The following is a 17056-nucleotide window of genomic DNA, read 5'->3' as shown; positions in this document are numbered from 1 at the left end:
TATTCAAATCAAAATTTACATGTAAGGCTTAGTTTAATCATAGGTTAAGTCATAGGTCAAGGCTGTGAAACATCTGTATGGAACTAAATGTGAACTTATTTTTATTTCATTTTTATTATTTTATTTACATGAAATAAGAAATAGTACAAATCGATATGAATACAATGCATTATAACAAAAACTGACATCATTGAATTTGATTGATTTTCTAATTACGACAGTATCATTGCTTGTTAATTGGTACTGCATCACAATACAAGAATATCTGAGGATCGGGTTTGAACACAGTTTTGTGCTGGTAACCTTCTGAACGAAGGCTCTATTTCAACAAACTATCCTTGGTTAAGAATCCATCATTTAGCGTATCTAATTTTTTAAACCAAAAACCGTATCAAAGCACTTTGTTGGTTTATGCTTGACAGAATGTCGGGTGCAAAAGCAGTTGTGGAATCACATGTCGTGAGCTACAGTGCTACATTCACATATATCCAATCGAGCTTTCTCAGTTATTAATGAATGATGCATAAGTTGTTGTTAAATTTAATTTAAATTTTTTAATTATTTATTGCTCTATTTCTGCATTTGAACCATCGTTTTCAGGTAAAATGTCCATATTCCTTGCCAAACATATATTGTGAAGTGCACAACAAACATTTGTAATTTGCGCAGCCTTTTCTGGTTTGTAGTGCAGCTGTCTTGCACCTAACAAGCATCGGAATCGATTCTTTAGCATGCCAATGGTTCGTTCGATTATTTCTCTTCCCTTCGCGTGCCTGGTATTATAGGAGGCATCCGGTGTATTTGGAGCTGCATTTCGTTTCGGTGTTATTAACCATGGCTTTGACGGGTATGCGGAATCGCCTGCGAGTAGGAAAAAAAATTAAATCAGATTTGCAAACTTCTACTAGTCCTGATGAAAACACAACTCACCTAATATTTTATAGCTTGTTTCACCCCTTTGATGCTTTAACGAGAAATAATCATCAATGCCACTAACACTCCAAATATGAGCGTCATGATTGGCTCCGCTGAACCTGGCATCCACGTAACGTATTGCCATTTTGTGATCGCAAACCTTTTGAGTAAATGTCAATTAATAGTATATGCAATTCTGGGTTGCACATGAAACATGTATTGCAAACATAATGATTATCTTACCAAGAGAACGTTTATACTATAAAACCCCTTCCTGTTGTAATGTTGATCTCTATCCTGGACCGGAGCAATGATTTTTATGTGCGTCCCATCTACACTCATTACAACCCCGGGTATACCCGACTTTGAAAAGAAATGCCGTCGTGCCTCTTGCTGCTCTTCCGGTGTCATTTCCAAACTGATCCATTTTTCACACAAAGTTTCCTCTAGGATCACTAGGGTTTTAGCAAACATTTTGGAAAATGTCGGCTGTGCTATGGCAATACTAAAGTCTGTTCCCACACCATGTTGATAGCTTCCTTCTGCCAGAAACCTCAACGTAGCGGCCAACATTTCCTTCGCAGTCAATCCATTGCGGCCTTTTATAGGAGGAAACTTTGGTGTTATTTGTTCTAAAATTTCCACAAAAATTTCTTTTGACACGCGGAAATTGTGGGAAAACCTGTAACGAATGTAATAAGTTAAAGCATTCGTTTTGATATTTTAGTACCATGTACTTACGCTTGGTTAGATAGTTCTAAGGGGTCGAACATACAACGCAGCATACGGCGATCTGCAGCCAGATTTTCTTTCTGCTCGCTATCAGTACTATCGCTATCACTAACGTAAAATGCGGAAATCATTTTTAGTTACAGTCCGCGGTGTCCTTTCCGGAAAAATCGATTTCCCCGATACGGCCGAATAATGTTTAACACTCAACACTTTTCACGAAAAGAACAAGAACTGTTGTTGTAACTTGTTGCTCTTGGACTGCTGTGATTATAATTTTGTTCTGATAGATTGATTGATCGAAAAAAAAAGTCGATGAAGCTTTCATCGACTCTAACGGGTGTGCGGAATGCAAATTTGCTTCCCGTTTGGTTAGAGTGTTTGTGACGGAAAGTTTCCCGTTTGTTACTGAGAATGAGCATGATAGTCGTACGTTTATTTGTGATTCATCATTCGGAGGGGGAATGTTAAAAATAATACTGTTGTATTTAATGATCAAATGATCGATGTCAGTAGTGATTTTTTGTCATACGACCAATTGTTTGTTATCATACAACCAATACGTGCAATGTGCTACACTAATTATAAAAGATCTTTCAAAGAAAAGTTCACTTATTATGTTGTATGAAACACATTCAGTTTTTTTTTTCGACAAGCGATATTTTCAAAGTAGGTACTGCAAACGATCGCCTATCATGATCATGTTGTTGAGTGTCGAATAAAGATATGTGGTGTGGTATTTAGATTGCTGAATTGGCTGTACTGGCTAGTTCACATTGCTGAGAGTAAATTTGTTGCAGTGTTGCAGTTACAGCTGCAGGTTGCACTTCATCACTACAACTCGTAAATGTGTAAAGGTGTAACGTTTGCATTATAGATCGGGTTTTGGCATTTCATCATTTCCGAGCCGCGCCCAAAGTAGTATCACAAAAAGGTGTAGGGGAAAGCTTTTTTTTTGGTTTTTGTTTTTTAGATCCAATGACATTCGGTCACCGTGGTACCCATGATTCAAAATCATTGTGGTCTGTTTTGTCCAAGCCTGGGAAAATTTACTTTAAAGAATATGATGGAATACACTATGGCAGTTTGCTTCGCTTGCATTGCTGCAGCAAGGCACGACGACAGCCTCGAACTATATGGCATGGTGCAATAGCTGGCGCTTTTTAAAGACCTCAGAAGGTGGTACGGTTTAGATAAGCTGCACTGAAACTAGAGATGGGAGAAATGGATAGCACTTTTATGCGTGATTTCAACAGATGCAAACACATTTATACCATTTTAGCAAATGAGACGATGGCGGTAAAATGCATTAGCACAATGCAATGACGACGAGAGGTCGGACACAATGGGCGATAGGTGCATGAAGCAGATAAATGACGTATATACATATATGTATATATATACAGCCAGTTATCTAGCCATCCAACTGGCCCTCACAACCGGCTGTGTGGGTAAATTGGTACCGGTGTACGAGTGTGCGGCGAAAGGTCGATGGTAAAATGCGCCATGTGGTACACACAAAAAATGCCGAAAACAAGCGACACAACCGAACGAGAGCGATATAAAAAGACAGCAAATCCAAAAAAGCACAACCATTTTGACAGGGAGAGCCAAACCCAACGAGACCCGACACGACAAACACGTTAGCCCGGTAGACGGCGAGCTGCTGGTCTGGGTCTGGGTTCGGATGCTCTCAGTAGTGTACTAAGCAGGACGCAAGGGCACGACGTCTGCTTTTCTCCACTTTGTTGGGAACATCTGCTATTCAGGTTTTGGGTGTAGCGTCGTTCGTAGCGTATCCGTGCGGTGTGTGCCTACGGCTGCTGCTGCTGCTGCTAAATGTTTGGCGTTATAGTGTAGGGTGACGTGAATTGCTCCTGATACACCCAAGGCGGCACACTGACGCGGTGGTGGTGGTGGTGTTTTGTACGGCACATTTTGCGTCGGCTGCCGCCAGTTTGATCGTCGAAAGCTTGTGCATATTTTTTTACACTGCTGGACGTACGTGTAGGAGTAGGAGCACACGATAATTTTAAAGTTCCTGTCATAAACAGAACTAGGATCAACTAGGTGTATACTTTTAATAATAAAATTGCTTTCATTCATAAACAACGCTTTGACCCCATTTCTTCATATATCTATATATTCATAGAAAGCTATAAAAGCAAGAAATGTGGATTTCTACATTCAATTACAATCGATGGTTTCAACTCGAGTAATTTATTTTTGAATGAAATATTTATCTCTTTCTCTCTCTCTCTTCTTGGCTTAACGACCTCTAATTTCTGGCTTACTAGAGTCATTTTTACCACGAATCTGGATATTCAGTCCTTTCTTTGATCCTTTCGTGTGGAATCGACGTTGTTTATCACATACACCACGGCCGGGCCGTCTAGAAAGAAAAGTATCAGATGTTAGATGTTTTATGAAAGCAGTTGTCTATGTATGGGATGACACGCTGATGTACCTCGTAACGGCGTTGGTCTTACAAGACAGGACCTGGTATTAAATTCCATCCGAACCATATCCCTGTGCGCAAGACTGACTACGCATAAACAAGCAATGTACTATTTCTGAGAAGAAACCAATAAAAAAGGATGTACAATGTAATGTATAATATATTTTTCCATTACTTGAGCATAAATATTTTTTTATCATAGTATTGTTATTCGTAAACAATTTACTAACCTTCTCTGTAAAGTATAAATTTGAATCCCAAAGAACATCGCAACCCCGTTCGTTAAGCTGTGTTTTACGATTTACTTAACTTCCAAATTAAGCACATTTATGATTTGTAAGGAAAAGGATTTGTCTTATTTATTTTAAAAAACAGTTGCCGTTTCTGTTTTTTTATATTTCATGAAGAACGACCTGCCATATCTGAATTTCGCTTGGCTTAATTTACGCAAAGCTCTATAGTTATATCAATGCGTTCGGTAAAAATGATCCAGATTGGATTTTTTGTCAGTTCCGTCATGAAAAAATCTTCACCGGTTATCGCTAAATCACCGAGCCGCCACAGTAAGGTTATGGCCAATAACAGACTTACATTTTATTTTAGTTATTTTGTTAATTTGTTGGTGACAATGCAATTAGATTTTATATTTAAGAATGACGGCTTTTCATCGTATTTTGCAAATAGGTGTTGCTCAAATAAAATTATTTGCTTATGTAGCGAAATACATAAGAAACACCGAAGACTGTGTGCTTTCGAAAATACATTTAACTTTTTGTGTTTTTTGTGTGTTTTCTTATGTGCATTTGCGTAAATTATCAATAACATCAGTTCACGCGCCGTATTAAATTTTTTAAACGAAAACTCCAGACGAATTCTTTTACATTGTTTGTAGTGTTTCAAAAATATTCGCATCAGTATAGCAACATTCGCTGATCAACACGAACTTGTTTGAACTTACCAGTATGTATACGAAAGTTTGCACCAATACCGGTAACGTTAGAAGCTGCTATGTGGAATCGTTCGTTTCCTTGGCAACGTTTATATGTATGATCGCTGCTGTGCGCGCGCGACACACGATGGGGTGATTTCAAGCAAGCAAACGCACAATGCTGGTACTGTTGTTACAGTTAGTGATGATAGCAGCGAAGCACCGCATCTCATAAAACATTCGTTTGGCACGGTGTAACCAAATTGTGCTTTCCGGTTAAAGTAAAAAGAAGAAACACTGTTGAAAGTACACGTTGGTAAGCCGTTTAATGCAGCTGCTGTTACGGTGCCGTCTTTTTGGTGTCTTACAACAACTCGTACCTTTACTTATTTTCGTACGAAGGGAACTTTAACTATTATTTGTAATTACAAATTCTTTGAGACGAATTTTGTTTTCAATGTGTTTATTCTCTTAACACTTTAAAAAGCTTGAAATATGGTTGTATATTTGCATAAAAAATTTACACACTTGAAAAACTTTCGAGAACATTACACAATCTCAGTAGGTATATTACTATTGATGCGGCAATGGAACAATTTGAACAATTCGTAACGAACTTTCCAATGAACCTGAATCGTGATGTTTGCGTTTAGTTGACATTCTCTTTTTAGACCGCTTGCGCCGAACCGAGGAATTCGATCGGAATGCATGTGTCCTTCGTCTCGGCAATGGATGTAGCAGGGATTTGAGGTTGAACTCAGAGAATAAATGGAGTTCGATGTCTTCAATCGCAGTCGGCCTATCTCTGAAGCTAAGACATTCGATCTTGCGAAGTGCACTTTGCGAATTCTTTAAGGAAGGTTAAAAAAACGAAAACCAATAGAATCACTTCAAGGGAAAATGCTGGCGTATCGTGATGTTTTCTTCTTCTTCGTCTTAAACCCGATAAAATGTAATAATTCCTACAGTCGATAAATGGTTGGCAAAGAAAATGTATAATCATTTGTACAATCGCCAACACACGTTGGTGAGGAGGAAAGTTAAAGTGTTTTTTTTTTGCTCTGATGTATAAAAATAACGACGCGTATGCGCTATGGGAAATGAAGACAGGAGTAACAACGCAAAACCTGTGCGTAATGCAATCTTTGTCGTAAAATCAAATTTGAAGAAACAGGAGTGCGCGCGCGACTGCATCAATCTCATGCGTACTGCTTGGCTTGGCCCGAGTGAACCGATCACAGGTGCAAGGTGCAAAACGGGAGCATAAGTATGGGCTAAAGTACAAAAAGAAGCAGTGCTACACAGCATTGCAAAAAAAAGGAAGGGAGACAAAACTGTATTGAAAAAAAAAACCAAAACAAGTCACCAACAAGTAGGCGACTGCAACGTCGGCACTGTATGGCGACACACATTCGATTGAGTGACAACGATGACGACAGGCCGTTTTCGATCCATCTGTCGCCACCGTCGGCATGTATATATTGCCATTGGATTCCTGTACGAAGGGATAAATGGTTAGACACGAGTTGGTACGGTTGGGGATACCTCGGGGTATTCCAAGGGGGCTAAAATGGTAATTGAAAACAACAACACCAGTAACAACAATAAATCTCCTCATTCTCCTCTCACTGCCACCCCGCGGGCCCACACCCCCACATCGACTGTCGTCCCGCCGCAGGTGAGCAGCCACCGATTGTTGTTGCCCGAGTGAGTTGGGAGAAGTTCGAGATAGAATCAAAGAATTGCAGAAATCAGCCAGCCATCGAAGCAAGCCAGCCATCCGAAGAAAAGAAGAACTAAAACAGCGTTGAATCGTTCATCAAAGTAACCATCCATCCAAGAGAGCAAGCAGCAGGCTGGCTGGTGTGCGGCACACGCAAGCAGACACAGGCGAAGGCAACCCAACCAACCAGCATAATCTAATTGAGCACAAACCAAGCGCTGCCAGCCGGCGAGTGGCCTGGCGGTGGCGGCGGCGGCGGCGGTGTCGGCGTTCCATAGTCGTCGGGGCCGTCTTGGATGGAGCCAGATGGAAAAGTGTATTTTTATACCCGCACATATATGTGTATGTTTGTGCATACGTGTGTATGCGCGCGCGCGTGTTTGTGGTAAATAACATATACAGAGAGCGCATCGGGGGTTTATGTTTTTTAATATTATTTTTTGCTCCTTTCCCTTCTCGTCCATCAACCAAAACCAAAAAAAAGCTACCAATTCTCTTTGGTTCTCTCTTCACTTGCCGTCAGCTCAACATAGTATCATCTTCCATTTCCCGTCACCTTGGAGATATTACTGTTGCGAATGTTCTGTCCGCTACTATCTATCTGCTGCACAACGTCTCACCTGTTGGCTGTTCGTTAGTTTGGTATAATGCTCTAGTGTCTGCTTGGTGAGGAGTATGATTTTTTATTCGTAACTTACCAGCTGTCACGCGCCACATGACCAACATGCAGGCATACATTTTGCGGAACCGGTGTACTTACCGGATAGTAGAAGGTGCTGGGGACACGTTTTCGGGAATATGGAAAAGATTGAACATAATGGGTATGTTCGTAAAAGGACACCTGGGATTTGTTGGAACCATTTGGACCCGATTCGCATAATGGAGAAGAAAGGATGGGTAAATGATTTCCATTTACAGTGGAGCGCTTTAAATGAAGCTTACAAAAGATGCTAGGCATTTTTAAAATGATTTTCAACAAAGTTTATTAAAACAAGTGAAGGGAAGTTAGAAATAATTGCCTGAATGATATCTTAGTTCTTACTATAATGTCACTATATGTTTGATGACCTAACATACATATAATTTAAACATTATTTCCTTTTATTTAACACCATCTTCAAACACAAAATACTGAATTGTTATTTATATTGCAGAAATTATAGACCTCCAAGTCTGAGCCCGTTTCTCAAGGCGTTTTACTAACATCACACAATTAGATCGACCATAGCTAAATGTTTTATTTTACACAAATAAATAAGTTTTAAAAAAATCTTGCTATTATAAAAACTTATCTTCCTGCAAGTTACAACACAAAAAACCGCTTCTAACACATCTGGAAATTGTGTGCTGCGTACGAATGTGGTGGCAGCAGCAATTTTCTCGATTTATTTTCCATGTTGGTCGATTTGTTACAGAAATGTATAAAAATAAAAAGTTGCCCGTTTCCTGCCAATATATACTATTCAAATGACACAAAGAATGGATCCATGAGTTTGTTTTTTTTCGGTTTTTTTGTTGTTGTTGGTTCCGTACCGTAGAAATCCGTTCTGCATGTGTTCCAACAGGAGAAAAATGATTTTCTTTTTCGTAGGGGTCATTCGATGCGGAATGTGGCGTTGTTGTTGATCGATATCGTTTTTCGAAACCATTTTTTTTATTCATGTACCTAGCAAGGCCTGGCCATTTTCGAAACCATATGTACGGTTTAAATTCTTGTATTTCCAACCCCAAACGCAATATTAGTTAATTTAACTATTTGAGCGATATGTTTTTCCTTGTTTCTGAAACATATCTGGGATCATCGTTATTCAATACTCAACGTTACGAAACATTATTTAACTTTATGTGAAAAAAAGAAACGAGAGAAAGAGGCTGTTTAATATATACAATATATATAGAGGCTGTTTAATATATACAATATACAATTTTAAATAGCAACATATGTAAGCAACAAAAAGCATACGTTGGCTGAAGATTTCTAAACAGGATTATTGCAATTTGTACACCTGATGTGCCGTGTTGCTTCGATTCCGGTTGTTGGTATGCGCAGTTCAAATTATTGGTGGGTCATACTGGGACGGGTCACAGTAATAGTAAAACTAGCCCACTGATCGGTGGACCCCAGATTCAGCCAAGAATCATACAGGCCGCGTGTGACCTATACATAAACCTGTTTGTCTCTCCCGTATGAAAGTGGCGGGTGCACTTGCGAAATATATGGCACATGGAATTTGTCAAACCTCTCAGTCCATTAGCACACGATACCGGCTAGCAAGCATTCCGCACGAGCAATGGGTTGGGAAGGTATGGGACAGGTAGCCATGTGTTGTGACATGTTTTGCAAAAAGCTTTGCCCAACAAAATTTCATACGACCTTCAATCGAAGTAGCCGGATAGTTGGACACCGTTGTTACGCCGTGCAAGCAGAGCAGCGTACAAAGCCTTTTTGCCAGCAGTATTGTTTAGTGTGTGTGTTGTCTGTGTTGCCAGTTTAAACTCCATCCTATCCGTGATGTAGGTGGGAAGAGGTCACGGAACAGGGAAGCTTAAGATTCATACAGGGTTTTCCACTAGCCCGGTTCCAATATATGCGAGGTTTCAAATTCGTAAAACGCAAAGTGAAAGAAGCACGACAGTATTCAAATCTGGAAATCCAATTCAAAGCAGTAAGGCAGCACCTCAAAATCGTAACATTACTTCTCAAATCCGGCAGTTCTTTACCCCAACTGACGTTTTGACGGCTATTTGAAAGTATGAGATAGAGGGAACGATAGTTTATGTTAAACAGTTAGTTTTGTTAGTGTAAAAACATTAGTTTGGTTTTTATATAAATAATAATAGAGATTTTTCTCTCTCTCACACTCTCTTTTTTTAGGGATACTTTACACTGATTATAGAAGCATGGCACGATACAAACGAAACAACAACGCGATCTCCAGGTAAATAAAAAAAGGTTTGCTTAGATTAAGTTAATGTACATTAAACACCACGATTAAACGACTTTTCTTCAACTGATTGTTTCCTGCAATAAGCGTGATTGTTTCTTTAATACTAACGAGAAGCGGGATGCTACCTGCTTAACAATTTTTAATTGGACATTTCTCATTGAGTCAGTCGATTTACGGTTCGGTAGCGGCATTTTCCCTACTACATAAAATGTGTACCACAACAGCAGGATAAAAAGATAATGTCGTTATTCGTGTGTATTCACCGGTACCAAAACGGAACCGAAAAAGAAGAAGAAGAAAAAAGACTACAGTGGTGGGGCATTTTCATGTGCTGCTTCTCTTCTATATACTAATAATTATGCATTTCTTTACTCGATGGTGGCACCAGGCACCCTCATATCCCGCCTCTCAATTCAGCGTATATTGGAAGTTTCGGCCGACTGGATGGAAGACAGTTACAACTCATCGCACACGATGATACGGTATGCGTTCCGGGTGACGTGCGATCCGAACTACTACGGTGCAGGCTGTGCCAATTTGTGCCGCAAGCGGGACGATCAATTTGGCCATTTCACCTGCTCACCGATCGGTGAACGTGTTTGTCTGTCCGGCTGGCAGGGAGAATACTGTACCATTGGTAAGTGTTTTAGTGAAGGGGGACATACATACGTGGCTAGGGTATGGCCACCAGTGGGCTGTGTAATATGCCCTGGGATTCAGATCTTTAAGAAAATTTGAAACCTTTCTCATGTCTGCCATGTACGACAAAAGTGTAGTTATCATTTAGTACAGCTATAGCAGTTTTTTTGTATAAATTTTGCTGTACCTCGTGTTTATTAACAACTGTACATTTATCAACCAAGGCTCGCTGGAATTTATAACAGTGTGAATCAATGTTTTATATCGGTGGACTTAGTAGAGAAAATTATCAGCAAGCCCTTTGGTGCGAGATAAAGATAGTTTGAAATTGTTTGCGACGCATTGCACAGTAAAAAAAACAGTTAAAACGTTTGGGAAATGCATGGAAAATTGAGATCAATAGCATTTATTGTTACTTTTTGTTTAATCTTTACAGCCCGCTGCACACCCGGATGCCTTCACGGTCACTGCAACAAACCGAACGAATGCAAGTAAGTATTGCAGCCTTACTTACACCAGTTATCGCCAACGTGTTCTTAAAGCAGCAAGATTGTTTTTTTTTTGGTTGTTTGTGCACTTTGCTTTATACTATACCTTCATCCGATGGCATCTGTCGTCGTTTCCCTTCCCGCATCGTACCGGATACAAAATGCATAAGACCATAATACAAGCTCCGTATGTAATTAATGCGCCCTTTGCCAACGTGTGCCTCCGCTTTGTCCGTGCTGCTGCATTAAATGGCCAAACCGATGAGGTTTTTAATATTTATCTTGCTTTCTCTCTTATTTTTCGTTTGTTTTGCCACGCTCCTTTAGTTGCCAATCAGGATGGAAAGGTCCGCTTTGCGACGAATGTGAACCCTACCCCGGTTGCTTGCATGGCACATGCAAAAAACCCTGGGAGTGTAAATGCAAGGAAGGTTGGGGAGGGCTGTTTTGCAATCAGGATCTAAACTACTGCACCAACCACAAACCCTGCCTGAATGGGGGCACCTGCTTCAATACGGGCCAAGGTTTGTACACGTGCCAGTGCCGACCGGGTTACAGGGGTACTGATTGCGAACTGAGCATCACGAGCTGTACTGATCAGCCTTGCCTGCATGGAGCCACCTGCCACGATGTAACCGACGGGGATACATCGATGGATACCGATGGACGCAAGTATCAATGTCACTGTGCGAAAGGCTGGATGGGCAGGCACTGCGAACGGGAAGCTATCACATGTGCGGAAAAGCCTTGCCATCAAGGGACGTGTGTCGACGTGGTTGCTTCTTCCAGCTCTTCGTCCACAACATCAAACTTCCGGTGTGATTGTCCACCCGGCTACAGTGGGACGGCATGCGAGATCAAATCTGGCGAATGTTATTCTAACTACTGTGCCAATGGTGGTACTTGCCACGTAGCTGGGTCATCTTCCACTTCGTCCTCTTCTGCATCCGCATCATCATCATCATCATCATCACCATCGATGGCACCACTTTTTGGAAGCGGAAACGATAATAATGGTATGCTGATGTGTCTCTGTCTGGATGGATTCGTGGGCGATCGATGCGAAGAAAATGTGGACGATTGTGTCGGTAATCCGTGCCTGAATGGAGGCACGTGCCTCGATGCGGAAAACCATTTCAAATGCCAATGCATACCCGGATTCATTGGAACGCATTGCGAAGAAAAGGTAGATCTCTGTCTCACAAAACCCTGCGCCAATGGGGGTATATGTACAAATCTAGAAAATGATTATCGGTGCCAGTGTCGCGCTGGTTTTATCGGTAAGGATTGCAGTGCTGATGTGGACGAGTGCATTTCGGCCCCATGTCGAAACGGAGGCACGTGTATCAATAGGGTGAACAGCTACCAGTGCGTATGTGCCGGTGGATACCGTGGACATTCCTGCGAGGAAGAGTCGACCACGGCCATACAGAGAGATGCTGCGGTGGATGGTGGCGACTATCATCACCATCATCATCATCCGCAGCAGCAGCAGCGTTACAGCGGTGTGGATGGAGTGGATAGTAACAGTCGTACTGCTGATGGGGGGCTGAGCAGTGGTCAGATCGTTCTAATAGCGATGTTCTCGATTTCGACTCCACTGTTGGCATTTATCGCAACTACGATCGTCATCTGTCTGAAGCGCAAGCGCCAGCGGGAACAGGAAAAGGACGATGCAGAAGCAAGGAAACAGAACGAACAAAACGCATCTCATAATCTGTCCGCTACGTCGCACCATCATCATCACCATCATCTGCAACAGCAGCAACAGCAGCAGCAACTTCATCACCAACAGTCTTCGTCATCGTCCACATCGCAGGGTACTCTGCTTCATTCCAGTTCCCAGCAGCAGCAGCAGCAGCAGCAGCAGCACCAACAACAGCAACAGTACCATAATGGGTTTCACAATCACCTTCAGTCGTCCGGTCAGAAACGGAACAGTAGCAATACTCTTTCAAACTTTGATAGTTCACATCATATGATAAAGAACACCTGGGACAAAAGCATTAACAACATGCCGTCCCCACCGGCGACAGGTAGCGGTAGTGGCGGTGGAGGAGGCAGTAGTGGAAGCTGCAGTGCAAATGGTGCTGGTGGAAGCGTCGCGTCCGCAGCACTACTGCTCAGTGGTGCGAATATGGATGATAATAGTTGTCTCATGGCCACGACAGCTGTGGGTGGTAGTGGGGCCACGGTTGGTGGTACCGTTGGTGGTGTGACTAGTGCCGGTGCTTTATTGTATCTAAGCGCCACCGATGATGGACCGACATTGACGTCCTGTTCGACGTTGCAACGTGCCAAATCACAGAAGCAGCTTAATACAGATCCATCGTTACTGTTGCAGCAGCAGCAGCAGCAACAGCACCAAAACCATCATAGTGCTATGCTGTCCCAAACGTCAGCAGCATCTCTTCAGCATACCTCATCAGCAAACGGCGCATCTGTAGGAGGTGCTGTACTTTCGTCTCCAGCTGCAGTGTCCTCTTTGGGAACGTCTTGTAGCAGCGCTAGTGGGAAAGATTTATTTGATAAGCGCATATCGGTTTTGTCCGAATCGGGACGATTATGCCATTCCCGTTGGAACGCAGCCACACCAGTTGGCGTAGTGGGCGGTAGTCATTCAGTTGTTGGACCTTGCAGTCCTCCACATATTTAAACACTAGTGAGCTCTTTTGTTACATATCTTAGTCGTAGTTAACTATCGTTCCAATAACTTCATTTCAACCAAAAGAGATCTAGAGAGGAAGAGAGAAAGAGAAACAGAGAAGGAGATCGCATATACACATATCTCTACGCTATTTGGCACAGGATATTTGCGTTTATGAAGCAGGGGCAAACAATTAGAGCAACATAATTGTTGCATATACCTGCAGATAATCAAAAAAAACGATTGGGTTTAATTGAATATCTGGGTGTGTAAATTTATTTGTCGTTTTTTTAAATCTCCTAAGTATAGGCATTTTATTATCTTAAATTAGATGATTGTAAGAAAATTGGCACATACATATTAGCGGATGTGTTAAACTGTTAGCTTTCGTAACTTTCCTTTATGGCCAGATGTGAAGCACATGTAAGCATAGGTATTCGTCTTATGATCTCCTTAGTAGACGATCGAGGAGTTTTTAGGTTGATCCACTATTTTCATGATTAAGGTTCTAAGCTCGACGGACGGATGAGTAAAGCGAAATGGTTTGGTGTGAACCATAGCTATTCTCAACATTATTGTTTTTTTTAAGTATATTCCTTTGTGATTTTACCGAATGGTAGAAATGCCCTTACTTTTTACCGCAATATTTCGTTTTATTGACGAATGATTGAGTTGATTAAAGGAAAATGGATATAATTTGGCATAACTTTTTTTTTTGTATTTTCAAAACATGATTATTTTTTTCAAAAGATTTTAATTTATTGGGCATTTGTCCATTATTTTTCTTCAGTTTCCCCATTTTTATTTTATGTTTGGATATATTTCACCATTATTTTTAACAACAACATTATTCTCAACATGTGGTTCATGAACGTGCGAGTTGAAATCGCTCTGCGTGAAGTGAAATTTTGTTTTACAAAATTCAAAATAAAGTTTTATTGGACAAACAGCTTATTTAGATGCAATAGTTGAAAAATTAAGCATGTTTGTAAATTTGCAAATTCCGTCTCTCATACGAAAACATTGTGTAGTAGTATTTACGCCAGATCGATAAGAATGATTCGTTCGTGAAAGTAAAATCACAATTCAATGCAATGCAAATCCTTTTAAAACATTAAACAAATGGTGATTTTTTCACAAACAAGAATGTAATAATTATTTACACACGTAAAATTAATTAATATATTTCGTTTAAAACAATTGGTCATTTATTCCCGTGATCATAATAGTGCGCATTACACTATTACTGCACATCTGCAATACATTTCTTTTCTTTATATTTTCTTTACGACTTCATATGGCCAGTAGGTACTTAGTGCGGCGAATTACCACTTTAAATGCATTGTTGTTGCTTTTGCAAATCTTTCACCGTATAAACAAAGTCAGTTAATTATTAGGTTCTTGGTGATTATTTGCATGTGTCATGCTACGGAAGTTACAAGAGGAGAGAACTCATCATTGAAGAAGACGAAAGGGAATTGAGAAAAGTAATCCCTCTCGCATTGACAATCTCGCATATTTGTAGCACTAGAAAGGAACGAAACGTGTGCGTGAAGAATTAATGTTAAAATGGAAGTTGCTACCTTGCTGGAAATGCGCATAAATGTACTAGGTGTATCAGTTTATCTCGATTCTTTGCCATGTAGCGTGTTATATAGAGACATATAAGAGAAATATCATACCATTTTATACAAAGAAGAAAAAAATATAACTATTGATGTTCTCTTTGTGGTTATTCCATATGTGTCTATTTAAAGATATCGTTTGTTAAATTAACAACACTATCGTATTGTGTTACTGAAATGCGAAACAAATAATTTCGTGTGCTTATTTTTGTGATTTTATTTAAAACTATCATCCACCGTTCACCATCGGAACTTTGCTATGTAAGCAAGCAAAAGATGTTGAGCGAAACCTTCAAACATATTTAATTGTTGATCGGTGTACCGTTTACGACTAAGCCCACGATCATTGCTCTCTCTCTTATAAGTTATGAATCATAAAAAACATACTATAGTTTTGGCCACAAAATGTAATTTATATTGCAAACCATGGATAAAACACTCGAAAAATACAGCGCCTAATGATATTAAACGATACCCGATTTACACAAAAATGTTAGACACTTTTGAGTGTTCCCACTTTTGCACACCACCGTTCAGTTTTTGGATAAATAATAGATAACAGGCCAATCAAGCGTTTTGTTGTGGCAAAAATGTGATACCGCATAGTATGTAATGAAACATTTGACGAGGTGTAACGAGGTGTAACAATTAAAATAATGCTTCATAAGATGAGCAAAAAAAAAAAGAAAATAAAAACAACAAGAAGAAAGGTCAGGAAAAATGTAGAGCATGCAAAGGATGGGATGATATCATACTTTGAGGACAGTAGCAAGCATTCGTAATAAGGCCGGAAAAGAACAAAGACTAAGTCAATTATGAAAACCGCTAAACATTAAACTATCACAAAGGGTATATTTGAGAACACCGGCATAGTTTTGAAAACAAACTTAATAATAATAGGTTACATATTACCACCACCAGATCCTGCCTAACCCAATCATCCATGTGGTGTAACACAGCCAACAGTACTAGAATTACATCGTTTATAAGGGAACGAAATGACTGAACTAAAATTGTACATTTTACAGTAGCTATTCTTATGGTATTCGCTAGAAATGATAATATTATTATTTGGCCGGTTGTAATCATTAGCGTAAAATATTATGCAAACTATGTCGTAGCGTTTTTTTTTTGGAAGGAAGCAACCATTTTCACACGCATCTCCTATTGAATCTGTGTATAAAATTTCATAGGCCCCCGTCATCATTTCATCTTTTTCACATTCGTGCACAGTTCCTTAAATATACGAGGTACGATGCATGGTTGTGTATTGGTAGGAAACATTCAATGTTTTACATTGAGCATTTACAAGAATGTTTTTTTACATAGGAGAACACGATTGCCGAGAAGTGTCCTGCAATTACTAAGCATGCCAATTCAAAATAAACAATTTTGAATCCGGTTTTTCTTTCTGTACTATGGCGTTTATAGATGTATTTGTATTTGTCTATTTATTATACATACTTGCCTGGACGTGTGTCATCTATACTGCGTGCAAAAGGATCTTAACCAGGCAGACATATACATACATAGGTTGTATAGCAATTTATACCAATTTGTGTTATATTAAAGTATGGAAAGCGAAAACTAAACTTTGTCAGAAACCAATCCGAAGAAACAAATTGGTAAAAAAACAGGGGTATATAAAACCAAAACAGTCAACAAGAAATAAAAAAGAAAGGACAAGGAACGTTTCTTCAGTCTTCGATCGATGTATATGAATATTACCTGAATTCAACAGCGTAAGTGTACAGTAATGAACTTTTCATATCAGTAACTATTACATTGTAAGATTAATTGTATAGAAGTAATTTTTTGTAGAGCGAACATAATCGTGGCTGGTGTGTAAATTATAAGAATACAGTTTGGATGTTCAGAATTTGCGTTCTGATTTTTCTAACCTAATTACAAATAAAAACTTGTAAACAAAATGAGCTGAAGTATTTTTTTTTTTAA

At 39.8% G+C, this 17056-nt stretch overlaps 2 protein-coding genes across 3 annotated transcripts in view; one reads left to right on the top strand and one right to left on the bottom strand.

Annotated features, from left to right (window-relative positions):
* Nucleotides 1–17034, top strand: part of LOC125761860 (neurogenic locus protein delta) — a 37153-nt gene extending 20119 nt beyond the window's left edge. The window contains exons 1-5 of one of the 2 annotated variants that reach the window (XM_049423412.1): nucleotides 9175–9267; nucleotides 9629–9692; nucleotides 10090–10338; nucleotides 10777–10831; nucleotides 11156–17034. In XM_049423412.1, the coding sequence (XP_049279369.1) occupies nucleotides 10146–10338; nucleotides 10777–10831; nucleotides 11156–13484 (2577 nt within the window). In that variant the 5' untranslated portion in view covers nucleotides 9175–9267; nucleotides 9629–9692; nucleotides 10090–10145 and the 3' untranslated portion in view covers nucleotides 13485–17034. Of the gene's footprint in view, nucleotides 1–9174; nucleotides 9268–9628; nucleotides 9693–10089; nucleotides 10339–10776; nucleotides 10832–11155 lie in introns of those variants that run through there. The other variant, XM_049423411.1, reaches the window with a different exon arrangement.
* On the bottom strand, nucleotides 45–2070 carry LOC125761879 (putative nuclease HARBI1). Its single transcript, XM_049423436.1, has 4 exons — nucleotides 1657–2070; nucleotides 1159–1597; nucleotides 931–1075; nucleotides 45–861 (listed from the first exon to the last, which is right to left on the bottom strand). Exons 1-4 carry the CDS (start codon nucleotides 1776–1778, stop codon nucleotides 563–565), a joined length of 1005 nt encoding a protein of 334 aa, XP_049279393.1. The 5' UTR covers nucleotides 1779–2070; the 3' UTR covers nucleotides 45–562.
* Nucleotides 17035–17056: the final 22 nt, after the last annotated feature.

This window comes from Anopheles funestus, chromosome 2RL (assembly GCF_943734845.2).
Source record: "Anopheles funestus chromosome 2RL, idAnoFuneDA-416_04, whole genome shotgun sequence".
NCBI classification, from domain to species: Eukaryota; Metazoa; Arthropoda; class Insecta; order Diptera; family Culicidae; genus Anopheles; species Anopheles funestus.
This window is presented reverse-complemented; position numbering and strand designations above follow the sequence as displayed.